This window comes from Denticeps clupeoides, chromosome 12 (genome assembly GCF_900700375.1).
Source record: "Denticeps clupeoides chromosome 12, fDenClu1.1, whole genome shotgun sequence".
NCBI lineage: Eukaryota > Metazoa > Chordata > Actinopteri > Clupeiformes > Denticipitidae > Denticeps > Denticeps clupeoides.
In genome coordinates this window covers 2,061,965-2,089,379 of record NC_041718.1, presented here as the reverse complement: position 1 = coordinate 2,089,379, position 27,415 = coordinate 2,061,965, and the positions used below count along the sequence as shown (strand labels likewise).

Genomic DNA, 27,415 nt, shown 5'->3' with positions numbered 1-27,415 from the left:
TCTGTTCCCCATCACGTGACAGCTTGAGTAGAAGGATGTTTTTAGACCATGTGAACTGGTCAGTTGCATTCACGCTGAAAACAGGTACTTCAGCATGAACACTGGGCTGACATCTTCAGTGTAAATGATCACTGTCACTACAGCTTCCCCAACACATATATAATATAACTTTCAATAACACTTAACCAACCAAAACCCATTTGCTATTAATCAGAAAGTTAATTTTTATGTCTCAGCGTGCCTGGTTACCCACAATGGACATGGTTAAAAGAGTGAGATGCAAATCTCACTGGTTCAAATCCCACTTACTACCATTGTGTGCCTGAGCAAGATACTTAACCCTAAGCTGGATAAGGGCGTCTGGTAAATGCTGTAAATGGAAATGGAAATATACAGTGGGTACGGAAAGTTTTCAGACCTCATTAAAGTTTATACTCATTGTTAGAAGCTCCCTTTTGCTTTAATATATCCATGAGCCTTTTTGGGAAAGATGCAACATGTTTTTCACACCTAGATTTGGGGATCCTCTGCCATTCCTACTTGCTGATCCTCTCCAATTCTGGCAGGTTGGATGGTAAACGTTGGTGGACAGCCATTTTTTGGTTGCGCCAGAGATGCTTAATTGGGTTTAAGTAAGGGCTCTTGCTAGGCCATTCAAGAAGAGTTATGGAGTCACACGAAGGAGCCACTCTTTCATTATTTTAGCTGTGTGCTTAGGGTCATTGTCTTGTTGGAAGGTGTAAAAACAGTGAAGACCATGTGGTGTTGGAGAAGAGAATAGAGTGTGTAGAAAAAACTCTTTCTCCCTCCACACAAAGCACTGTATTCAACCACTCCAATTTGATGTTACCTGGCAGAAAGAGGCATGGCACAATAGAGGTTAAAAATGAACAGTTTCTAATTTATTAACACCGGTAAATAATTATTGTAGTTACATGTGAATATTGAATGTACAAAGGTACCAAGGTTACAGAGAAAATAAAAATGAGAAGAAAGAGTAAAGAGGGAGAAGAGAAAGAGAGGGGGAGAGAAAGGCTCAGAAGCCTCCCGGCTTCCGATGGAAAACCCCCTGAGCAAGAAGCTCAGAGGTCCCTTTTTCCACATGTGAGCAGACTTTTATACCCCTGGCCTACAGGAAGTTGTCACTGGTCTACAGGAAGTTGTCACTGACCAATCAGAACCTGTTGTTTCTGATGTCACGCCCCTGGTGCCTCCCATTTGGGGAAGACAAAGAGGGTGGGCGGTCCTGACGGCTGATACTTCACACGTAACCGTCAGACAAAAGGCATGTAAAACAGAGGTGTCGAATCTTCACGCACAACCATCGACACAGGAATGTCATACTTCCCCCTGCAGACATCTGTTATGCAAGGCAAAAGCAGGCTCCCGTGATGTCCATTCTTACAAAGGTATAAGCCCAGCCCAGTATAAGGTCCTGAGCACTCTGAAGAAGGTTTTGTTCAGGATATCCTGTACTTGGCCGAATTCATCTTTCCCTCGATTGCAACCGGTCATTCTGTCTGTGCAGCTGCAAAACACCCAACAGCATGATGCTGCCACCACCATACTTCACTGTTGGAATTGTATTGGACAGGGGATGAGCAGTGCCTTTTTTTCTTCACACATACCACGTAAGGCCAACAAGTTCTATATTGGTCTCATCAGACCAGAGAATCTTGGAGTCCTTCGGGTGTTTTTTTAGCCAACTCCATCCAGGCTTTCATGTGTATTGCATGGAAGAGAGGCTTCCGTCAGGCCACTAAAGCCCTGAATGATGAAGAGCTGTAGTGATGGTTGACTTTCTACAGTGTTCTTCCATCTCTCAACTGCATCTCTGGAGCTCAGCCACAGTGATCTTTGGGTTCTTTTTTACCTCACAGCAAGGCTCTTCTCTCTGGATAGCTCAGTTTGGCCAGATGGCCAGCTCTAGGAAGGGTTCTGGTCATCCCAAACGTCTTCTATTTAAGGATTATGGAGGCCATTGTGCTCTTAGGAACCTTAAGTGCAGCAGAAACATGATTCTCATTTGCTCTTACATGCATTGTGAGCTGTAAGGTCTTATATAGACAGAGGTGTGGCTTCCTAACCAAGTCCAATCAGTATAATCAAACACAGCTGGACTCAAATGAAGGTGTAGAACCATCTCAAGGACAATCAGAAGAAATGGACAGTTAAATATATGAGTGTCACAGCAAAGGGTCTGAATACTTAGGACCATGTGATCTTTTAGTTTTTATTTGTAAATAATTCAGTGTGTTTCTGTCATTTTGAGGTGCTGTGTGTACATTGATGAGGGAAAAATTGCTACACAACCTTGGGATGTGCTTGGGGTGCACTGGCAACATAGTTAAATAATCTATTAATATTAAGCACATAAAAACATGGGCAAGATTCATAGTATTATTTATATATTGATATATTAGTCCTGTGAACTGTCAGGATATCTAAATGCAAAATATACTTTAAATCCTTTCTGAACTACTTTGTTCTTTAAAATGCTTGGGAATGGACAATCTGACAATTTTATCTTGTCTGCCATCTTAATTTGGCATATGATCGTATTATGTATAACATTTTCAATGGGTCAAATCTGTGAAGGTATGAACACTCGGTAGGTTTATAATTTATCTTGTGAAGTTTATATCTACATTATGACAAAGGCAAATACATAAGCTATGTAGGTTTAACATTGAAAGAGAAGAACAGGGAAAGAGCAGAATACCAGTATGCAATTTAGTACTCTAAGAATGTCTAAAATGATGCAAGAAATAACATGCTACAAATTAGGGGTGCTAGAAAATATCGATACAGAAATATATCATGATACTCAAGATACAGTAGTGATATTTTATTGAAAAGGGTGGTAGTAGCCTAGTGGGTAACACACTCACCTTTGAAGTCGCTCTGGATAAGGGCATCTGGTAAATGCTGTAAATGTAAATGTAATGTAAATGTACTGATACAGGGACATCAAACATCAAACACTTGACAGAAGGGTCAAGTGTGGGGGGTGTCAACTGTAGGGCCTGTCAAAGCCCATTGAGACATACTGTATGTGATTTTGGGCTATATAAGAAATAAATGTTGTTGTTGTTGTTGTTGATGTATATTTCTTTATAGAAATTTAGTCCATCGGGTGGTGCTGTCGAACATTTTCTTTAGTGAGCGTGCGAATCCTGTAGATGGTGCAATTAATGGTGCTTGAATTAAATCCTGGCATTTCAACCAGAGTGAACTGAGGAATATTGCAACATGTACAGTAACACATTATATCGTGATTCGTCTCGTATCGTGACCCATGTATCATGATACGTATCGCATTGAGAGATCCTTGCCAATACACGCCCCTACTACAAATAAGAGTTTCCAAGCTAGAGTCATGAAGTTCTCCAGATTCTCTCTGTTTATCTGCCTTTGGACAACATGGGTTAATGTATGTCTCATTAGCAAAATAAGGATAGCACACACAACGTAGAGATACGTGGTCGGATTTGCTGCTCAACATGGTACCAATTTGCCACCAGCTAAATTGTTGGGTTTTTTTTCTGTTGTGATGATCTGTAAAGTAATAGTTCAACCAGAAAAGGTGCAGTGCTAACAAGCAAATTGCTACCTGTCATAGCGCAGTCAGGCATTGCTCAATAAATCCATTTCCCTGGCACAAGGACAGTAGTCCAATTAAATGGCCGAGTTGTAACTGCGCGGTTGCTGGCTTGATGGTGAGGTGGAAGTGTGTCCTCTGATTGGTTTTAACTAATTAAAGTTCTGCTCGCCACTATGTTGTCTGGTATACCTTCTAGCACATCTCGTTGCCTTGCTGCCCCTTCTCTTCCTGTTGACTTCTTTATCTGCTGTAATCCAGTCTTCCATCTATGTGGAGCTGAAAATTCGTCTTCTACTGCCCCTTTCACCTCACTCTCATTTCTTCAGCATCTGTTGGTATTCTGATTGTCAATTGTCCTTCATTTATCCACTCTCCAAAGCCTACATCTCCTGAGCACTGCCCTGTTCATCTAAACTATTCATTTTCAAACTCTTGTCTTCTAACCATGCTTCTTTTTTGCTGTCTATGTCTCTCGAGCTGCCTACATCTGAGTTGCGCCTTTGTGATAATTGGGTTTTAAATAGTATTGCTTGTGTACCCCATGGCTTTGTATTGCTTTCTTTGTCTCACAACCTATGCTTGCCTTCTTTTTATTCCCCAACACTCCTTTCAGACTATTTTATTGCTCATCTACTCGTGACTCAATCTTTAATTTCAGCCTTGGTCTAACTGTTTTTTTTGTTTGTTTGTTTCATTGGTCCATCTTTTTCGTTCTGACATTCAAATCCATCCTCACCAAAGAGTGATTTGAGCTGCAGTAAATGACTTCAATAAACTGAAAAAAATAAGCGAATGCAAGGTTGATTTTAGAATATTTCAGAAATACAGGAAATGCATTGTGCTGTTTTAAGAAGGGCACAGGTCCCTCAGTCATTTAAAACGTGATCAGAAAGCATGTCTCATTAATTAGTACCCTCTATTGGTTAGTTGACCTTCTATTGGTTTTATGAGTAGAAATATGTTGTATTAAGGCTGTGATCAGAAAAAAATCAGGGACTTTTGCCAGTTTGCCCTAGGGATGAAAGTGCCATTCTTATTGTCTGGCCTTCATGCATGCCCTCAGACGTGTTTTAACGATTGTCCTTATAGCGGAGAAAATTAACTGCCCTCACTAGTTTAAACTCAATGTTACCAGTGGGTGCAATGGAAAAGTGATCTATATTCCTCTCCTATGTAATTAAGGGTCCTTTAGAGTACAATATAATAAATATGTGGCCATGCTGTTGAGAGATGCCCTTCCCAAGTGTGGTGCAGTATTAAATGAGTGCGCCTTACATGCAAGTTTATCCAGGAAAGTGGAGTCCCATCAATTGTAGAAAATGTGCACATAACACATCATTAAAATAAATGCAAATCCTGGTAAATGTATAGTCCCCTGTGCAATTGTATCCAGTTTGGTAAAAATGTTTCTTCTTCTCTACTTGAAATATTTTTTATACCACCACTGTTATCAAGAGAGATATTTTATTAGTAGACACCAGCTTTCAAATGATGTGGTTCTGAAGCTCTATTAGGTGGAGGAAGCTGAAAGGATCAAAGAGTCTCAGTTTTTCATCTTACCAGTGTTCTGCCCTTCATCACAAATTTTTCGTTGTCTCATCTGGATACCATATTGTCCTCCTGTGCAACATGCCTGTCAAAAAACTCACAATCAGATGCTTCAAAAATACATATGTACAAAACGTATGCATGGAAAAGGTGTATAAAATGAAACATCAATAAAAATGAATTGACCATATGTAATTAACTCTGCCTGGAGGTTACAGTTTCAGATGAAATGCCTCATTTACTCTCAAAGCCTCCCATGCTTTCCTTTACTCCCCTCTTTGAATCAGACGTGTCTACACTTCTCCAGTCTAGTCACCCCACCACCTGCTCCCTGGATCCAATCCCCTCACACCTCCTTCAGTCCATACAGCCCACCATATTATCTGCTCTGACACATGTCTTAAACTCCTCACTCACAACAGGAACATTCCCCACTGCTTTCAAACAGGCTGTCATTACTCCCCTGCTCAAAAAACCCACATTAAACCCATCTCTACTGGATAGCTACCGCCCAGTCTCCAACCTTCCTTTTCTTTCAAAAATTCTTGAAAGAGCAGTCCTGGCTCAACTTTCCTCATTTCTCCACAAGCATGATCTTCTTGACCCTTTTCAGTCTGGTTTCAGGAAAGGGCATTCTACTGAAACCTCCCTCCTGGCAATGATGGATGACCTTCGTGCTGCAAGAGCTGCCCGCAGATCATCCGTCCTTGTTCTACTTGATCTATCTGCTGCCTTCGATACAGTTAACCACGAAATTCTTCTCACCACACTCTCTGATTTAGGAGTCACAGGAACCGCACTAGATTGGTTCACCTCTTATCTCTACGACAGGTCCTTCAAGGTATCATGGGGAGGTGAGACATCTGTCCTCTCTAGGGTAACCACAGGGGTTCCACAAGGCTCTGTCCTTGGCCCCCTTCTATTCTCAATATACACTCGCTCACTTGGTCACATCATCCAATCACATGGCTTCTCCTATCACTCCTATGCTGATGACACCCAGCTCTATCTGTCATTCCCACCAGAAGATGCTACTATAGCAACAAAAATTTCGGCCTGCCTCTCAGACATATCGGCATGGATGTCTGAGCGACACCTCCAACTCAACCTATCCAAAACCGAGATTCTGATCTTTCCGGGCAACAATTCTCCTCAGCAAAACCTTTCAATTCAAATTGGATCGCTATTGTTAACACCCACGGCATCTGCAAAAAGCCTTGGGGTTTGGATAGATAACAAACTGAGTTTGAACCATCATGTTGCTGCGATCTCCAGATCCTGCAGGTTCACTCTCTACAACATTCGCAAGATTCGGCCTTTTCTCTCACAACAGGCTACGCAGCTCCTCGTCCAGGCAATGGTCATCTCCAAACTCGACTACTGTAACTCTCTCCTGGCTGGAGCCTCTGCAGTCACCATAAAACCACTCCAGATGGTCCAAAATATGGCAGCCCGCCTCATCTTCAATCAGCCAAAATACACCCATGTTACACCTCTCCTTACCTCCCTCCACTGGCTCCCGGTAGCTGCTCGCATTGAGTTCAAATCCTTGATGCTTGCCTACAGGGCTGTAAATGGAACTGCGCCCTCCTACATCAACACACTACTACCTAGATACACTCCTACACGCTCTCTCAGATCGGCAAACGAAAGGAGACTAAAAATTCCTTCTTCACGGGGTCTCCGATTCCAATCATGTCTGTTCTCCGTTGTTGTCCCTGGCTGGTGGAACAACCTACCCTCCTCCACACGACTAGCCGAGACTATCACCACTTTTAAGAAGAAGGTGAAAACCTTCTTATTCCAAAAATATTACAGACAAATTTAACACATACACATGCATACACATTTAACAAATAAATACAAAATGTATAAATACATTATAATTTTTCTTAGTCTAGCACCCAACACTCTCCGAGCATGTTCTTCAATGACAAGTCTAAGCCTTATCAGGGCTCTTAGTTTGTATACTTGATATTCTATAGAAATCGAACGAGAATTGCTGGTGTCTTCCCATTGTAAGTCGCTTTGGATAAAAGCGTCTGCCAAATAAAGTAAAGTAAAGTAAAGTAAAGTAAAGTGGGACTGAACCAGAAAGAATATGTCATGTTAACCTATCGCCACAACATCCCCTGGAGACCCTGCAACTGAGAGAAGGAAAATGCTGTCATGTAACATATGCAGGACAGAGCTTTGACTGCTCCCAGAATTCCCAGTGTAGGAGCACACAAGGTCAAACCTGATGTCTGAGGGGTGGTTCGCAACTTTTGAATCGGTTTTGCACATGTCCCTTACTGTAAATGCGCCTTCATAGAAAAATGCTGAAAGTGCAATGCAGACATGGCACCCTGGCTCTGTAATAATCTGCTTAGTCCCAATTTTGGGCAGCATGGTATTAAAATTATGCAGATTGAGTGAGGATAATTAACTAACAAAGCCAGGAGAGGGAGCCAGCTTATAATGCAAACGCCATGTCCTCAAGGGACAGACTTGGGCCTAGTCCGAGTGCACAGTATTAACTCCCTGCCCATCTTCCCCACACTTGCACATTTTATATTTCATTGCTTGCAAACAAGGAAGAACAGCTGCCAGCAAAAGCAAAAATGCTGTACGAGTAGCCCAAGTAAGTGATGGTCCCTGTAGTGCGCGCCTCAAGAAAATGCCAGACACATCTACAGGGATCTGCACAGTGGTAAATAGCAGCAGAATGATCGGCCAAAACCGCTCACTCATCATCATATTCATCGGTCCTAATGCACTGGCTGGGCCATTCAGAAAACCTTGGCTGCAGTTACATTTCATTTCAGTTGTGACGTGTAGCAGGTCCAAAACGTTGTAAAATCTTTGTAAACTCCTTATTCCTCCACACCGTTCATATCTACTCCCCGTCTGCTCTGAAGCCTTTGTTCTGTTGTATAAAATTGTCCAGCTCTGCCTGAATGTTGTTTCCTAGCAGTGAAATAATCCTATTGTTGGATGTGGTAGTGCGTGTGAGGCGCTGTAAATTTCTGCTTGATATCATTTGTCTGCTTTCTATGGTGGGTTGGCTGCTGTCCTCGGTAGGACCTTGCCTTGAGTAGTTTGACCCAATAATCCAGTCTCTGTGACCCTAGGGTCGATTAAGCTGTGGGTGCCAGGGCTACAAGGCTGTGCGTCTGGGCTCTGACTTTGTGTGAGTTTGCACGCTCTCCCCATTTTGCTCCCCAGGTTTCCTCCTGCTGTCCAAAGGCATGCACACTAGCTGAGCTGGTGACAAGAGCTGGGCGATATACCGTTCCATATCGAACACATATCGACACCAAATAAACCAGATATAATAAACAGTTTATTAAAGTCTAAAAAAAAAAAGACTCCTCTGCCTTTTTTCTCTTTGGTAACATGCCCCTTTGTACATTTCAGCACCAAATTGAAGTGGTTTTCATATATAAAAGGAGGAAACATCATCAATTTTTCCTATATAGGGATTTTTGCATCATTGTTAGATTAATGCTATCCTGATTATCTATGTCGGGCGAGTGTTGCACTAAGCATTCCATTTCCTGAAATTCAGCTCTCTGTGTTGGGGTTTACACGGAATTTGATATTGTGATCTCTCAGTGAGAAGATGGCTTATTTTACATGAGCTTGTGCGGTATATCGTATTGGATAAAGAGTTACGGAATTTACTAAATAAACATATATAATGATGGTAAAATAACTAGCAGTAAAGAAGTATTTATTGGCAAGTTGTTTATCCTCTCCCCTTATTGTGATAAGAGACCAATGTTAAGGACCTAGCCAAAACGTGTGCATCACCATGGTTACCATAGGTTGGGGGGCAAGGTTGTTTAAGAGCCCTTCAACTGATGAAATACTGTCGGAGAGGCGGAACACAATGAGCTGCAGAAAACGTGTCATACTGAACAGGGAGGCGTGGGCTCTTCAACTGGGGTCAGAGCTCCCAGGTACCCTGACACCACGTCTCTTTTAATAAGATTGTCTTATCTTCGCTCCGCGAAGGACATTTATTTTGGAGGAGGTGGACACCGAGGTCCGTCACACACTGTGCCACTCCAGCAGAGTGATCGGGTCTCATCGAGGACTTCTATCATTTATTGTTTTTTTGTTTTTTTTTATCTGAGTGAGAGGATTTTGAAAAAGCAGAACAGTAAATAATAATGCGGTGCTGTCAGTGTTAATGCTTTTTAAAATGTTATGGCTTGCAGTAAATTATACAGTCGGGCCACATTGTATCGAACTGCTCTACCGAGCCGGACGCCAGCCCGAAATTCATTAAGCAGTCATTTCATTCGCATCACTTTTTAGAAATAGCAACTACAGGGATAAAATACACACAGGACTTATAGAAGGACTTCTCTTATAGAGAACCAATGTTCTTTGTGTTTTTTTTTTTTTTACAGCTCTCTTCCTGATTGAAGATGTCACTGAAAGTTCAGACCAGCAATATCACCAACAAAAATGACCCCAAGTCCATCAACTCACGCGTTTTCATCGGGAACCTGAACACGGCGGTGGTGAAGAAGGCCGACGTGGAAACCATCTTCTCCAAATATGGCCGGGTTCTTGGCTGCTCCGTCCACAAGGGCTACGCCTTTGTCCAGTACGCCAGCGAGAGACACGCCCGCGGTGCCGTCATCGGCGAAAACGGACGCGTCCTAGCCGGACAGACCCTGGGTGAGCCATCACTCATGTTCATCTTTGTATTCTTTGGCTTCATCTTATCTCTTCACTCTGAACATTTCTTGAGGCCAGTTGTTTTACGAAACCGACGTCAAATGTCACTCCACTCTTCCCCATCACGGGCCGTCCTAATCTTCCTCAGGCTTAGCGAGGCCAAAGTGCAAAGCTCCTCTTCTCGTCCACATCCTCATCTTCCCTTTGAAGAGCGGGCTCGCTTGAAAAAGGCATTGATCTTTTTCAAGACACGATGATTAACTGCGCTTTTGTACCGAATAATACTAAGCTCTGACTGCAGAAAAGCCCCTTTAAAACCGGTGTTTACCTGCATTCGGTATCTCTCCATGTTTTCTTCTTAAGACTGGATTAACACCAAATTTAAGCCTCCTCTGTGGGGAAGACATGCCTTATGCTATTATCTAGAATTGAAGAGAGGTTGTGTTCGTGGCAGGGGGTGGTATTTTTGCTCTAATTTGTTCCTGCATTAACCAGCAAAATATTACTTTTTTTTTCATCTTTAATTCACGCCCTGCATAACAGCTCGGATCGCAGATGCCTTTTAAGTGTTGCTCCATCCAACATTCCCTAATTACAGGGGTTGGGTGTGCTGATGAGGGGAACAATGATAGAAGCAGGTATTTGTTACGAAGTAATTATTTACAAAGTAATTACGAGTGATCATTTTTACTGAGTCCTCTGGCAGAATACTGGAATGAATTACTAACATTGCTCATTACAATTCTATATTACTTACAATACACACACAGCCATAACAGGGATATTGCTTCTAGCTTTTTTTTAATATACTTTATTAATACACTTTTAACCTCTGATAAATGCATTGTGAGAAAACTGGATCATGGCCAGAAAATGAATGTTGAGTCGAAAGTTGAGTGCATCATTACATCGCGATCTTTGACTGAGACAAAGTATTCCTCAGTGCACAAACAACCCTCGTTTTACAGCAATTTAGATCTGTAACAAACGGGGCATAAGGAACAGGAATTAGTAACCAAAGGGCTTTGAAACCCGACACCCACAGTCCCCTTGATCAAGGTCCCCACACACTGCTCCCTGGGCGCCTGTCACAGCTGACCAAGGGTTAAATACAGAGGACACATTTCATTGTGTCACCGTGTGCTGTGCTACAGTGTTTCACAATGACAAAAACAATCAGTTTCACTTTCACATGTGGTATCACATGTAATTATTGTAATATGGTTGCAATCCTTTGCACTACTCATTCATTTTGTTTAAAGTGAATACAGTAGGTGTCGTTATCGATGTCATGGCTTTTTAACACACTTCCACAGCAGTAGTGCACTTCACACCTGTCTCTTCTGTTCAATAATGTATCGTCATCCAGCGCACCTCTCCTTCTGATCCCTCCTTCCTAAATCCTCTCTTTTCCCGTCCCTTGTACAATCCGGAACAACCGGCACAGCATTCACAGTAACATGATCGCCTGCCCTTGGAGGTTTTGGGCAGGCGTGTAGAGGGGACCACTGTTTTGGGGTGGCTGCATGCTTCCCTCTGGTGGAGAGAACAGAAAACAACATCATTAGAGAGGATCTGGCTAAGTGCAGTTCTGCCCTTATTGTAGTGCCGATGAAGCAGTTTTCACATAAATTACCAGTTGGACTCAAAAGCTGTGATTTGTTTAATTTATTACATTCTGGGATCCTTAATATATATTTTGTACCAATGTACCAGTTTAACAGCCAATGTACCAGCTTTATTCAGATATATATTGGGGCAGTGGTGGCCTATTGGGGCGGCGGTGGCCTAGCGGTTAATGAAGCCGCCCCGTAATCAGAAGGTTGCAGGTACGAATCCCAATCTGGCAAAGTGCCACTGAGTTTCCACTGAGCAAAGCACCGTCCCCACACACTGCTCCCTGGGTGCCTGTCATGGCTGCCCACTGCTCACTCAGGGTGATGGGTTAAATCCAGAGGAAAAAGTTCACTGTGTGCACCATGTGCTGTGCTGCTGTGCTTTAAACTTTAACACACACACATGCATTTAATTGCATAATTAAATTCACACACATGCATAATAGCACCTGCACAAAAGACAACTATATAGTGTCTCTGCTCCTAGTACCATGAGGTGATTTGAAATAGCGCACAGATGTGTGGAGACACAGTCGTGTATACTTCTGTCTGTCTACTACTGTCTACTGTACCTTGTAGAATAGAACAAAGTATGAAAGAATAGTGCAGAACTTCAGATACCCCACCCAGCAACGTATTTCTTTCGTTGGTTATTGTCGTGGGCTCATGTCTCCAAGGTACACTGGGTAAATTGTGCCTAGCTGTGAATGTGCGACCCAGTTCTGTATTCAGCGGTTCTGGATAGCGTGCAAGTGAGGCACTGGCTGTAAAGATGTACCTGCGCTCAACATGCCACGTTTATAACAGTCACGGTGTTTGCTCGCTGTTGCATCATGCCACTGTATTAATGGGAGGGTTTTAGTAGCCCATGGTCTGGACCCAAAGCTTTTTATTTCTCACCACTTGCTGTGCAATCCGCCCCCCAAAACACAGAGGGGCGTTTGAAAAAGAGCCTCCTTTAGACATGTAACCCATGGGCTTTGGGAGGGCAGCTCAGGTACTTCACTAGACGTAGACAAGAGGATGCAGGGAAGGAAGGACCTGCACGAAAAGAACATGTGGACATAATGGTCTTGTTTAAACATGCTCTGTTCGTGTAGTGTTTTCACGCCTCCACACACTGAAGCCGTGGAAAAATCTACACATAACAAGCCTGAGATTAAGAAAAAAAGTGGCAAGCAGAACTCCTTTTGAAGTGAGGAGACCTTGAACGGAGCGCCTTTCAAAGATGGAACCCATCTGCTTTTTTTTCATTCTGGAGAGGCAGTGCAAAAAAGGGCAGGCTGAGTGAAGGGCAAGGCAGCAACACCAGAGAAGAAGGCAGGCTGTGACACGGCGCTAGAGCCTGATTTAGGGAACAGAGCAATAAAGGTGTCGCATTTTGCAGGCCCAGAGAGACACCTGGGAATCAGAGATGGAAACCTGGTGCAACGTCGAGCTCCATTATGCAGAAACATCTGTGATAAGTGCTCCTTAATGGACACGTTAAGTCACAGAGACATCTATGCTTCTACACAAAAACAACTCTGGCGAGTTCACCTAGGAATGTTCCCTGTGGCATCTGCCATACAGTAGGTTACAGTTATACATCAACACATATATTTATATAATAACTATATTCATAAATAAAAGGCACAATCGGTGCTGCACCAGCATTAAGGTTCCCAGCAACTGGCAATACCGTAGATCTTGTTGGCTTGGACCAGATTCATAGATTTTACCATGGTAGACCGGGAACATCCCACATTGCATGCTGTGATGAATACAATCTGATGCTGTAGTTTCTTGTCATCATAAATTTTGTCTTTGTCAAAGTAACAACTTTTATATTTTCACTTCAACTGTAAGTGGTTTTAATGTTGTGGCTGATCAGTCTTCAGCCACTTTAATAGAATTATTAGAACAAAAGAGTGAGAGAACTCAAATATTCATATATTCCAGTAGGACTATTTGTGATAAAAGGGGTAAAAAAAGATTCTTTGAAGAATTAAAGTTTTAGTCCCTGCAGTCACTGAACTGCTAAGAGTGTATCATTGAAGGAATTCCGTGAGCAGGAATCATTTGAAAATCCCTCCAAATGTTTCCCACACATTTCGCTTTTGATGTTTCATGCATCCACTGGATGCTCTCCACACTGAATTCTTCTTCAGATAAATCCCAAATCAACTTGAGGATGTTCAGAAGTTTCACTTTAAGACAGTTGCTGTTCTTTTGACATCTAGACACCTCTTCATTTATCTGTTTCAAGGCAAACATCATATTACATTTTCAATTATGTTTCATATTTTATGCTCTAAATTATAGCTAAATATTCTAAATAATCCAATCCATTAACATTATCCCATACAGTATCTGTGGATTTGCATATAATGTCTAACGTGTTGTTTAGTCTTGCGCTTTGTCGGTGACTGGGGAAGAAGTAGAAGCGCATGACAGGGTTGAGGATGTGGGTCGCCCTCCTCTCAATCCCAGCTTCATTCCAGACTTCAAGGGTCCAGCCCCCACGTAATCAATCTCCTTTGAGAATACACTGAACTCACAAGATTCGAACTAGTGGTTTCCAAATGAATGATTGAGGAGAATCAAGCACTCACGTGTGACCACTTCCACACAATTAATTAAAAATGTACAAATATCATACAATTCATAACATTTGACGAGTTGGTGAATTAGTAACAAAAATTAAATCCAAAATAACCACAAGACAATGGGGCAGGTGCAGCCATTTCTTGATTTCAATCATCATGGATTTTCTTTAGATTACTATCATAGAAGTGTGTGTGTTGCCAGGTTATAATCTTTTAAAACAGTAAAACAGCCCAATAAGACCTACTTTTTGTGATTTGGGGCTAAATTCGAGATGACTTTTAACAACTAGACACATTCAGAACCATTTTTGTAGTGTGTAAGCATGTAACCCATTGAGATTAAGCATCCTCAAGATTTAATCAAATTTCCAGTTAAATTGCTAATGTTGTGTTATTTCCTAAAAAAAAAAGACTAAAGAAAACATTGATCATTGTAGACCCGCAGTAAATGTGAAAAATGTATGTATGTACAAACAAACATAAAACAGGAGGTTTTATGAACAACAAGAAATGGCTGAAAAGTGCATTTTAGGGCAGGTGGAAATGACCTGAGAATCTCAGAACTAAACCCAGACAAAAACCCAGGAATCTGGAGCGCTGGCAGGAGGATGGACGTGTGACTTAAATAATGTACGCATATCTATTATTTATCTTTTATTCCTTTTTTTTTCTTTCTTTTTTTTACTCTGAAGATATCAACATGGCAGGAGAGCCCAAGCCAAACCGCCCAATAGGACTAAAGAGATCTGCAGCGGCTCTGTACAGGTAGATCCCTCTTGCGCGGTCAGAATTCCTCCATGACATCTATGAATCATTTTCATGAACCCTGCGCACCTCTTCAGAAATGCTTGCGTCAGCTTGTTTTTTTTTTTTGCTCTACTTTGTTCCCTTTTCTCCGCTGATATGCATGTCTCCCGAGTGAAGTAGGTGCCCTTAACCTTTGTTGGCCGGCAGGAGAGTCTGTAGCAAATGTCAAGATGAAAAAGAAACACAAAGCTTCGTTCTTGTCAGCATGCACTCAAACGTCCGCTGGACTGGCTTCTGTGAAAACATGATATTACGTTCCCCAAATATAGAATATGCATGAAGCTGAAATGAGCTAATAGGGCCATTTTTCAGGGCAACATTCCAAGCAACTGCTCAGAAACCAGGTTTCGGCACAGAGACACTCACACTTTTCATTTTCCTCTTTTTTTAAATCTCACAGTGGCTACGATTTTGACTACGACTACTTTAGAGATGACTTCTACGACAGGTGAGTAACAGAGATATTTTATAGTCGACCGCTGGATGATAACCTGGCAAAAACAAAACCTTTAAAATGTTATCTTCCAAAAAGAACAACAAATAATTGGTTTTGCACAATTACCTTTGGTGGACCAATTCCTCTACAATCCGTATTCAGTTTCTTGCATATCGTAGCTAACCATGTACTGGGATGTGGGGAAACATTTTGACTTGGGGGCATTCTTAGATGTCATCTGATCTTCGTCCAGTTTCAAATGCACATGCAAATACTAGTGTTGACAAATGGCCTTTTCAACAGTGGTTTAAAGAGAAGGACACTGAAAACCTGTAGGGGGAGCCCTGGATCCCAAATCTCCCATAGTGCGGCTTTTACCAGTGCATAAGTCTCCAGTATTGGTGATCATTACCTCTGGAATGTTATCTGCTCTTTCTCAGCAGAGCGTGTTGTGTCAGGGTTAATTCGGTTGGATGCATCCCAATTGCTTAAAGAATTTAAAACCATGCACAGCTAATAAATACGCTTTCTCTTTCTATACAAAAACAAGAAAATCAAGTCGAATAAAAAAGGACATCTATTTTGCATGACCTTAAAAAGCACGTTTTCGCAGAACGTTGGCCTTGCTTGGCTGGAATGTTCTTCAGTGGCGATGGAAACCCTGCTGCTTGGCGCTGCAGGATGCCTGTGTCCACACATGTTTCGACATAGCTTGCACTTCATATGGAGGTTTTAACGCGTCTTGACAACATTATTTATACTCGGCTTGTGATGTCCACGGCTGACTTATGACCCCTCTGGTGTAACTGGACTTGGACCAAAATATGAAAAGGGATGAGACCCAATAATTTAATCCCAGTCTGCTTTCAAGTGATTTCCAAATACTTTGGGTCTACCCAGGAGACGGGGGGAGCAGCTGCTGTCTTGTTCTGGGTCTGGACGGCAGAAAGCTTCTTTGGAACTTATCACATCACAGTTCATTCATGTGACACCCTCTCGATCACCACAGCAGAACAGAAGTACCTGCGCAATCCAGGATCTGCTGGATTGTTTTCATTAAGCGTAGAAGAAAGGTTGCTGGATGTACCATTGTAAAGCAGCACAGGGGTGATTCTCAACACCAATCTGCTAAATTCAACTAAATGCAGCTTCTTAGGCGTGGTTTCTTTCATTTGATATGCCTTGGGCATTATTTCCTGAGGTGCATAAAAAAATACAAATTTTCCATGATGTTACTTAATTTTGATGTAAATTATAATGAAAATACAACACATTATTAGAATTAGAAATGAAGAACCTTTTTTTTTCAATTGTGTGCATACCTAATAAGAATACATAATGCAGTTTTCATAAACTGTAACATGCCGTATACAAGTTGGTTTGACAAATACATAGTAATACATTTTGTCACGCTGTGTGTGTGTGTGTGTGTGTGTGTGTGTGTGTGTGTGTGTGTGTGTATACAGTGATTTGATAAAGTGTTTGATTTATTACTTTTTCCAATTAAATGTTTCAGATTATCAAATAATATTAAATATTAGTCAGGGACAACACAGGTAAACTCTGAATATGGTTAACTGAAGGATTTTATTATTAAGGGTAAAAAAATCCGAACCTACATTGTCCTGTGTGACAAAATGATTGCCTCCAAAACCTAATAACTGCTTGGGCCACCCTTAATGGCAACAACTGCAATCAAGCATTTGTGGTAACTTGCAATGAGGCCACTCCATAGTCTTCATTCTGTTTTTCTTCATCCAATCAGAGGTGGATTTGCTGGTGTGTTTTGGATCAGTGTCCTGCGACAGAACCCAAGTTCGTTTCAGCTTGAGGTCATCAACAGATGGCTGGACATTCTGCTTCAGAATGTCTATTTTGGTAGACAGAAGAATTCATGGTTCCATTTATCACAGCAAGTCCTCCAGATCCTGTTCGGTGTTAGCTTGATGACTGAAAAAGGAAACAAATGGAATGAAAACAGACCCAAAGGTTTAGAATCCACATTACATTATATTTACATTTCCAGCATTTATCAGACGCCCTTATCCAGAGCGACTTACAATCAGTAGTTACAGGGACAGTGACCCCCTGGAGCAACTTAGGGTTAAGTGTAGAAAGCGGGATTCGAACCCGGGTCTTCTGGTTCACAGGCGAGTGTGTTACCCACTAGGCTACTACCACCACATGAATGTAGAGACATCCTCCTGCAGCTGCTCTCTGTATTTAACAGGTCCTAATCGCTCCTGCTCAATGAACCTTGGTTGGGAGCGATTAGAACCTGTTAATCAGCCGTATGCAGCAGCATGCCCCCAGCCCTGTGGCGTGACATGGGGTCTTTTATGACCCCTTGGATGAGTCGACACTGCGCTCTTGGGGTGTATTTGGTGAGCCGACCACTCCTGGGAATGTTCACCACTGTTCCATGTGTTCACCATTTGTGGATAATGGCACACACTGTGGTTCGCTGGAGTCCCAAAGCTTTAGAAATGGCTTTATAACCTTTTCCAGACTGATTGATCTCAATTACTTTTTTTTTGCATTTGTTCCTGAATTTCTTTGGATCTCGGCATGATGTCTAGCTTTTGAGGCAGCTCTTATTTTAGTGTTTTTTGACTAAGAACAAGTGTGGAAGTAATCAGGTCTGTGTGTGGCTACAGATAGTGAACTCAGATTTGATGAACCACTGTTTGTCACATTGTGCAATGTACGTTTGAATTTTTGTCCCTTAATAATAAAATTCTTCATTCAAAAAAACATATGGTGTTTACTTTTGTTGTCTTTGACTAATGATCTGAAACATTTAAATGTGACTAACATGGAAAAAAAGAGAGGTGGCAAACACTTTTTCACACCGTGTGTGTGTGTGTGTGTGTGTGTGTGTGTGTGTGTGTGTGCGTGTATTTATATATAACCGATGCCATAAATCTAAATGCACCATATAATAGAACCTGGCCACAGATCAGTTTATGATGTGTGAGTTCTCTCAGATTTTATTATGTGCAACTTCTCACACTTAAATGCTGAAAGCTGACTGAGCCACATTTGAGGCCGTTACCTTTTAAATACATATTAGCTCAGCTCGTGTGTTGTATTTTGATACTCTTGTTTTGCTACTAGGCTTTTTGAATATCGAGGTCGAGTGTCCCCAGTGCCCCGGGTTGTACCAGTAAAGCGGCCTCGCGTCGCCATGCCACTGGTGCGCAGGGTAAAGTCAATTCCAGTCAAACTGCTGGCGAGGTCTACGATCATACCAGCAACTTCCATCAAGCAGAAATGTAAGTTCCAGCCATGTTCTGTCCTTTTTTGTGGACATTTTATATATTCTGAATATACTCTGAAAATGCCCTTATATTGAGCACCAAAATTGTCCACACATGTTCTAAAATGAAATAAGAAATTAGAAGTCTTTACATGCTGTGCCCAGCTTGAGTGCTGATCTTTGTTCAAATGATCATTTGTGTTTACATTAATGTATACATTTTTAAAGCCACTGTATCTTTTAGGTTAAATGAATATGTAGCATTATACGAATCTTCCATCAATCTTAATCTGGAATATTGTTTAAATTTGCCTTCTCAAGATTTTTTCTTGCTACCCTTATATCTGTAGCTGCAGCTCAAGAAGCACAGCACCACCATTGCAGGCATCTTGAAGGACTTTCTTTGTCCTGTAGTGTAGAACTTTGGTTCTCAAATCGTTGTATTACTCCCACTGGTTGCACTTGGTCTCCTACAAGTAGAGATTATTGTTCACAGCTCTTGTGTGTTGAAATACAGTGTAGGTATAATTCTTTACTTTGTCAGTGTATAATAAATCCTATTCAAATTCACATTAAAATAAAATTGCATCCTGTTTAAATGAGGTAAATAGGAATATGATAGTGGTTTTTAAATGCTTGTCATAATGGTGGTGCATGCAGAACTCAGTATTTTCATTGTGGAAAGTTTGAGAACCACTGAATGGACAGGACAGACATATTTTAAACATTTGTAATAATGGAGAGCAGAGCCATTACCAATGCATACAGCACCATTTTAACTAGACCTTGTTACCTTCCTTCCGTCAGCCTTCACTTTTTTTGTGGGTATGCGAGCCAGTCATTTTTTATATGTATGCTTTCAGTTGTCAAAAATCATTTATTACTGTCTTTTTTATGGGTGGTGTTTCCTATTACTCTGGAAACTACAGTGTTGAGCTCACATGACCTTAAGGGCTCTTATTGGGCAGTCCTGGATAAATGGCGCTTGGCTCGAACAACTCTTGCCTCCGGTCATCCCATTAAGTCACTGTAGATTTGCTCTGAAAATGAGCAGCCTTCTCATTCATTCTTTGTCTCTATTTAATGGTGTTTATGTTGTTCTGGTTCTTTCATGGGGACCAGCAGTGAAATCCAGTGAGTTGCAGTCCATCAAATCAGAGCTCACACAAATCAAGTCCAACATCGATGCCCTGCTTAGCCGCCTGGAGCAGATCACAGAGGACAAATACAGTGCCACAGGTGGGACGCCCATGCAGCACACTAACAATCAAACAATAACCACAAAGGACGTTATCGAATTATCGAATTATTCCGCAAACATGTAAAAAAAAAGAACATAATCCTGGGGGTTGGGCTGGTATGGCCTGCATGACCAACACACACACAACGTAAGCAGGTCATACTTGCTGGTCAAAGCTGGTCTTAGCTGATGTGTCCAATCTAAAAACGTACATATACCATACATAAAGCAGGTGTAACGGTCAGTGCTCTTTTTTCCTCAGCAGGGGAGCGTAGTGTCTGCTTGGCTCTGCTCAGAGCTTCATATTTGATATACCAGGATATAAAGATAATATTATGGTTTTACAGTATATAATGAGACTATAATATTCGCCAGGGCTACAGAGCCATGGATTTAGGAACAATTTCCTTGGGGTGCTGCCTTTTAAAGTTTTTTATTTTAACACGGCCATTCGTACCACGTCACTCCACCTGATGGGGACTTGGAACTTGCATTAGAATCTATTATTAAAATGTAAGGTACAAATTATGGCAAATTAGCATGTCAGCCTATTTGAAGGTGCTATGATTTTTTTTTTCTTGAATAATTCACCAGAAATATGTGTGTTATATGCGCCTTTTTTATATTGCAATTAAAAAATCTAATAACAATATAATCTACATGCAGTACAAAACTTTTACCTTTATGACAATTTGACTCATACACAACAATCACATTTGTTAGCCTGAAGACAAAACCAGCAGATGGCAGAATTTCACAGTCAGGTCTCATGTGAAATATTATGATCGTTCAACATCTGTATCTTTTAAGTTCTTCATCATGCATAAAGGTTCTAATCATCTATTTAATATGCTGCAATTAGAATGATTTACCACAATCCTGAAGTTTCCTATTGCACATTATATGGGGAATTACAGTCAGGGATCCATGGGATCCATGGTCAGACTGGTAAAACTGACCCAGCTGTGCTTTTTGAAACTGCTGAGCAGACCTGGCTGAATTTCCCCCTCCTTTTAGAGATTTGTTGCTAATGACATTTTATGTCTAAACACTGATATGCCAAAGTCAGAGAACAGTGAAGCAATTAAACAGACATACCTGTTAATCATATTGCAAAAGAGGGATCAGGAGGAGATATATATATATATATAGATATATACTAAAATATATTAGTGTGTGTGTGTGTGTGTGCGCAAGAAAGAAAGCTTAGCTATTGATTTATGTACTGCAGAACAAAATATATCCATGTTCTGTTTCACATCATTTGTTCTTCCCTACCTAAAAACATGATTAGCCCCTGTGGTGCACTGCTGTGGAAGGAATGTGAGACCAGGAGACGTGGTTAATGTCACTGAGCAACACTGCTGCCCAAAGCCTGACAAACACACACAGAGCACACATTTGTGTCACATCTCCCACGCGTTCTCCTCATTTTCCTCAGTTTGTGGTTCTATATGGGTTGGATTTGTCTTCTCTTAGAGGATAAAATGTCTTCTACTGTGCCTGTGCCACTTTGTATTGATGAAAAAAACTGCATTTATTTTATGTCCTTATAATATATTACACTTGTAAACACTCTCTAGTTCCAGTACATTCCACGAAAGGATGAGGTCATCATCAATAGACTTTTCAATAAAATGTAACATTTATGACAGATTCTCCAAGTACATTTGTTTTTTTTTATAGAGGGAAAAATGAGCTGTTTGAGAATGTCAGAGCTTTACATCAGTTAGATATTATAGATGCTAGATATTGCGGATATATGGGTATATTGCTCCCCGGGCTGCCCACTGCTCACCAAGGGTGCAGAGGACACATTTCTCCGAGTGATGTGCTGCACTGTATCACAATGCCAAGCACTTCGCGTTAAAAATATAGATATTATATATATGTGTGTGTGTGTGTGTGTGTGTGTGTGTGTGTATATATATATATATATATATATATACACACACACAATAGCTGCAAACGTTAACTGTGTAATATTGGATTATGGTGTTGTCCCACCCCCCTTCCCCCCCTTATCCGAGTTTGAGGTAGTAGCCTAGTGGTTCTACAAAGTACCAGGTTAAAACCCCACTTAATACTCACTTAACTCTGAGTGTCTCCAGGGGGACTGTCCCTGTAACTACTGATTGTAAGGCGCTCTGGATAAGGGCGTCTGATAAATGCTTCTGTTAATGTTTGTGTCCAGCTCTACCAAATAAGGGACCACCTGTAAACTACTGAAACATTTACAGAGACTTCTCCAATTATGTCCTTGAAGTCTTCATAAACTATTGTTACAGAAAGACAGAACTAAATACTGATTTATTTTGTTCAAACCTTCGACTGCCAAATAATTCAAATAAATATATTAAGCCATGACACATGGTGGATTCCAACAAGGTCTCATATGAACATATTAATATATTTATTGTCCTGCCAGTCAAAAAAGTAAATTCATTTTTTAAGCAGCTATGGTCAAACCATTTATAATATTCACATATTGCCTAAAAGCATGTCCTGGAGGTGAGTCTGGTTTTGTTTGATGTAAGGAAATTTCAGGTCACTCTTGCCCGGAGCCCCGAAAGTGCTTTGAAACACTCCTGATCACAGCCATAGCACGGATGAGGGGGTTTAAAAATGAATATATGAATAGTTTGTGATGCTTCTGTGATATTAAGAAATGAAAAGGTGTGTGTGTGTGTGTGTGTGTGTGTGTGTGTGTGTGTGTGTGTTTTCGTGTCCAGAGTTACGAAAGGAGGACTGTAAGAGTGAAGTCTCTCAGGAAGATTCGGGATCAGAGACAGAGGAGATGGCAGACGACAACCAGAACAGTGATGGGGAGGACGGAGAGGAGGGGACACAGGATGAGTGTGACGACGATGTGGTAAGAGATAAATACAACAACAAGATATCGTGCCAGACACCTGAAATTTGCCATGTAACCTGTGACAGATCCAGAACTACAGATATTTAATGTGTCCACAGGAAAACCAGCAGTTATCAGAAGTGGATTCCATTCTGCAATAGAAGGTGAGTCCTTGTGATACTGTTCTGGCTGTTTGGACATTGCATGGCCGAAACTGGTCAAGCTGCTGAGACACGAAAGCAACGCAGGGCATCCTCCCCCAACTCTGATGATGCTGATTTCTGAAATGAGGATTTCCACAGACGGATCTGACATGATCACCTTAAATTACACTTTGAATTTAATGTTTAAAAAAGCTTGCAAATATGTAAAAAAAAAAAAATCACAAGTTCAAGTCTGAGCAGGAACATTTCAAGAACAGGGAGGCTGGATTTCCACCATCACTGTGGAGATCAATCAAGTTGTTTTAATGCTTTATCCAGCTGGCTCTGGTACTAAAACTATTAAAGTCATTATTACACGCAGGGATTCATATTTGGGACATTTAAATGAATATGTGTTGCAATGGTGGTCATCTGAAAACAATTGTGTTTTAAATGACTACCATTGGAACATTCCAGGATGAGAGGTTTGGTGGTCAAGCCAAATCCGAAACCAGGCATTTTTATTTCTTTGGGTCTTTTTTCATGTACTAATCCCAAATGTAGGAAAAATTAACTGCAGCATTTTTGCAGACACATTGCGAACAATAATACTTCAAAGGCATAGTCATCACCCTGCAAACCTTTAATATATATAATTAATATATAATATATATATCTAATATATAGTTGCATATGAGATCAATAATAAATTGTAAACCCTACATCCATCAAATTAGTAGAATTAGACTCTATGTACTTAGACAAGCAATCTGGTGAAAGGACAATTGTTGCAACCTGTAGGCCGAACTACGGATAAATAACCGTAGATGTAGTTGAGAGAGCAGTTGTGAGTTGTGAGAGCAATTTAACATGACCAATGCAATTAGATAATAGCCCCACACGTTTTTGTTATAGTAATAAGGACCCTGCCGTTTAGGGTCATTTTGAATGTCCTTCTTTTTGTGTATTAAAAGGATATTAAATGGGTCAGAACTCCATTCCAGATGTTGATGCTCTGTACATGACTGATGATGTGTGTTAATGAATAAATATCTGTTAATGAATATCTGCATACATGTAGAGAGTAACCTTATCAGTCATGAGTTTCAGTGGAATGCTGTGTTTGTTGATGAGTATAGCTATAGGGGCAGTGGTGGCCTAGCGGTTAAGGAACCGGCCCCGTAATCAGAAGGTTGCCGGTTCGAATCCTGAACCACCAAGGTACTCCGGTGCCACTGAGCAAAGCACCATCCCCACACACTGCTCCCCAGGTGCCTATCATGGCTGCCCACTGCTCACCAAGGGTGATGATTTAAAGCAGAGGACACATTTCGGTGTCTCACCATGTGCTGTGCTGCAGTGTTTCACAATGACAATCACTTCACTTTCACATTCGCTGAAGTATAGCTCAGTATAGCTGAAAACAGTTTCACTGGTCTTAAAGAAGCAATAAAACCACACTAGTACAGAATCTTGTACATCAGCAGTACAACTTTTTCTATGACTATTTATTATTCTGTTTGTAATGTTTCTGTTCAGGCTTTTTTTCATGAAAAAACAAGGACCCTAAACCTGGACCCTAAACAATTGTATACCCCTGGAGTGTATACAATTGTAAAACAATATTTTTAAATGTACTTTAAAAATACACAAAATAGAAATTAATTTTGGACAGACTGTCTAATTAAGGGGCGTGACTCCCAAGTACCCGCCCACAGTGACAGCTCTGGAATGAAATACTGGCCAAATGCAAAACATTGTGGCAAAAGTTCATGAAACCGAGGGAAATATATTAAGATTGACTTTTCTAATCTAATATTAAGGCAGGCACACGGTGCTTCGCTGGCTTGTTTGGTGGACGGGCTTCACAAGGCAAACATGCCACAGTGTTGTAGAGTCTGTTTCTGATTTCTCTTGGATCCCTTGTGTGTTGTTTGAAGAGCTGCTCAGCGTTAATGTGACTTTTCCGCCATGGTTCATTCTTTGGCAACACAAACAGCACAAAGGCCATGCTGTGGCACCCCCTCCTCTTTACACAAATATTATCCACAGCTCTGTAGACCAAAGCCAAATGAACAAGGCACCCCTCTCCATTTGTCACTCTGTGTCCCAGCTGACACGGGCAATTATGTTATCAACAGCACTTATCCTCGCTGAGATGACTGGAGATTTCCTCCTCCGACAGTCTACGCTCTTCCTCGCATTACAACATCCGATGTGGCCATCAGCATGTCCGGCGTGGCAGGATTTATATCACAGCTGTTGGCCAAGGGAAAACTGAGTGGTTTTCTTCACATATTGTTCTGCATTATTACATTTTTCGTAAAGTTGCAACGTCATGTGTTTCACTTTGTGGAGGACAGGAATGGGTGGAGTCTGGAGGGGAAGGGGGTGTTTGTGTGGTCGAGCACATTGGGTCATGTTGGGTCCGTCCCCCCGGACTCCGCCCATTCCTGTCCTCTACACACTTCTTTTGAAGGATGCATATGGTTTAGGAACAGCTAGATTAAATTAACTGTTAATCTAAATTATTATTATTATTTAATTATCCAGATCGACTTGCATTCAGTTCTTTAAAATGCCATGATTTTAATTCCTCATTTGGTTCACGAATAATCATTAAAGATCATTTTATAATATATTATTATTTTTAGTATAAAGATTTTGAAAGTACTCTTGAAGGGGTGCTACCCATGAAATCTTGGCCTTTCTGTAATGACACACATTTCCCAATGTAACTTTCATAAAGTAAGTATAGAGTTTAAATGTACTTCAATTTTAATTGTAAATGTTCAGTATTTCCTTTTATTTTAAATGAAATAACATTACGTTCATGGTATTTTATGTCATTTCCGCCTAAGTGTTTTTTTGTTGTTAGATAAATATGTTTTGTAAGATAAATATATAATCACAGTCACTATCAGGATAGAAAAGTAAAATGCATCAATTCATTTACAGTGGGTGGTAGTAGCCCAGTGGGTAACACACTCGCCTATGAACCAGAAGACCCAGGTTCGAATCCCACTTACTACCATTGTGAGCAAGACACTTAACCCTAAGTTGCTCCAGGGAGACTGTCCCTGTAACTACTGATTTGTAAGTCGCTCTGGATAAGGGCGTCTGATAAATGCTGTAAATGTAAAATGTTGTTAGATACATTTCCTACAAATTGCCAGATCAAAATGGATCATAGTTGAAGAAGCACCCACAACATGAACATTATAAATGATGGCATTGTCCAAATATGTCAGGAAGAATAGGGCAAGCAGATTCTGCCAACATACCATGGCAGGGCTCCCAAACTAAAGCACAGACCCCTCTCTCTCATGTATGCGCCAAATGATTTTCTTTCACCCCACCCCCCCCAACAAAATATTCTATTTCAAGGCTCAAAAAATAAATGGCACCAAGTGTTTTTTTTTTTTTTTTGCATTTTTTGTAAATGCATTCATGCTTTAATCATGGGTGAGAAAGTGTGAAAATGAGAAAGTGTTTGCCCCTTGCTCTCGCCTGCTCACCAGGATGTGTCCCTTGATATATGACTGACAGCAGCCTTGAATTTTTTCCTCCTTCTGTTGTCCTAGAAGGGAAGGGGGAGAATATTTCATGTTAGCTATTCGGCTTTGAAAACAATTGAGCAAGAACAGAACCACATGTGAAAGCCGACAGTAATCCAGGCATGGCTGCCTTTTTTTCCCCCCTCTACGCGGCGGCCTCTCGTCCTCCCCTGCTAGTGTGCTTGTCTTAATGCTGTTCTTCCTCTCCGTGTACAGTCAGTGGGGAGGCTGGAGCTGACGGCGCCCTGGAAACTCTTTTGGTACCACAGACACCGCAGGAAGATACTGAAACAGAGGGGTGCCGTCATGAACCGAAATCAGTCATCAACGCGATAGGCAGGCCACCCATCGGAGGAGGAAGGGGGGGGGAGCGAAAGCAAGGAAGGAAAAGAAGGAGCCGAGAATCCTAGAGGGTCCATTCAAGAACTACTCAAAGGAGCGTTTTCAAACCTTTTGCTAAAATGTGCGGACTGATGTTTTTTCTACTGTGTGGTGTAAACCCCTGAAGTGACTGTCACTCCTCTGTTCTCTGTCTGGCACCCCTTTCCCCCTTCTTGTGTTGTTTGTTGTTCCATTTATATGTTCCAAGAAATATGTTCCGAAATAGATGACAATTGTTATTTTTAATGACTTGTGCACATCTCTCCTCGGCCTCTGGGGAGCTTTGCAGCTGTAAATAAAGGAGAATAACTTGTGAGTGGGCCGTGTGTGTGAGTAGTTTGTGAGTAGTAGTAAGCTGGGTGGATGGGCCTGAGAAACGCTTCATGAATTTCACATCGGCTTTGGCATTAATAATAGATGCCAATCTTACGACCGCGGGTCAGAAATCACTTGGATTAGTGTTGACGTGAACTAACGTAGGTGTGTTGTTTAAAAATGCCGTGCACTTGAACCTGTAAGAAGCAGAGATCCTTATAAGGCCTTTCTGGTGAGCCGCCATGAAGCATATTTATCAATGTTAACGTGTTGAGAACAGAGGCTGGCAGATCAAAAGAAATGATTTGTGGATGACAGCAGGCTTGCAATTGAATCGCTGCTGCTGGGATGTTCTGAAACATCTAGTATTTAGAGTTAGGGTCATTCAGGGAT

General features: G+C 41.2%; 1 protein-coding gene across 5 annotated transcripts in view; it reads left to right on the top strand.

The window, feature by feature from the left end:
* The window catches only part of raly (RALY heterogeneous nuclear ribonucleoprotein), a 69,956-nt gene extending 42,933 nt beyond the window's left edge, over positions 1 to 27,023 (top strand). For 4 of the 5 annotated variants that reach the window (XM_028998732.1, XM_028998735.1, XM_028998734.1 and 1 more), the window contains 8 exons: positions 9,553 to 9,826; positions 14,723 to 14,795; positions 15,238 to 15,285; positions 18,391 to 18,548; positions 19,655 to 19,771; positions 22,505 to 22,644; positions 22,746 to 22,790; positions 26,543 to 27,023. In XM_028998732.1, coding sequence (XP_028854565.1) covers positions 9,571 to 9,826; positions 14,723 to 14,795; positions 15,238 to 15,285; positions 18,391 to 18,548; positions 19,655 to 19,771; positions 22,505 to 22,644; positions 22,746 to 22,787 — 834 coding nt within the window. In that variant the 5' untranslated portion in view covers positions 9,553 to 9,570 and the 3' untranslated portion in view covers positions 22,788 to 22,790; positions 26,543 to 27,023. The remainder of the gene's footprint in view (positions 1 to 9,552; positions 9,827 to 14,722; positions 14,796 to 15,237; positions 15,286 to 18,390; positions 18,549 to 19,654; positions 19,772 to 22,504; positions 22,645 to 22,745; positions 22,791 to 26,542) is intronic. The other variant, XM_028998736.1, reaches the window with a different exon arrangement.
* Positions 27,024 to 27,415: the final 392 nt, after the last annotated feature.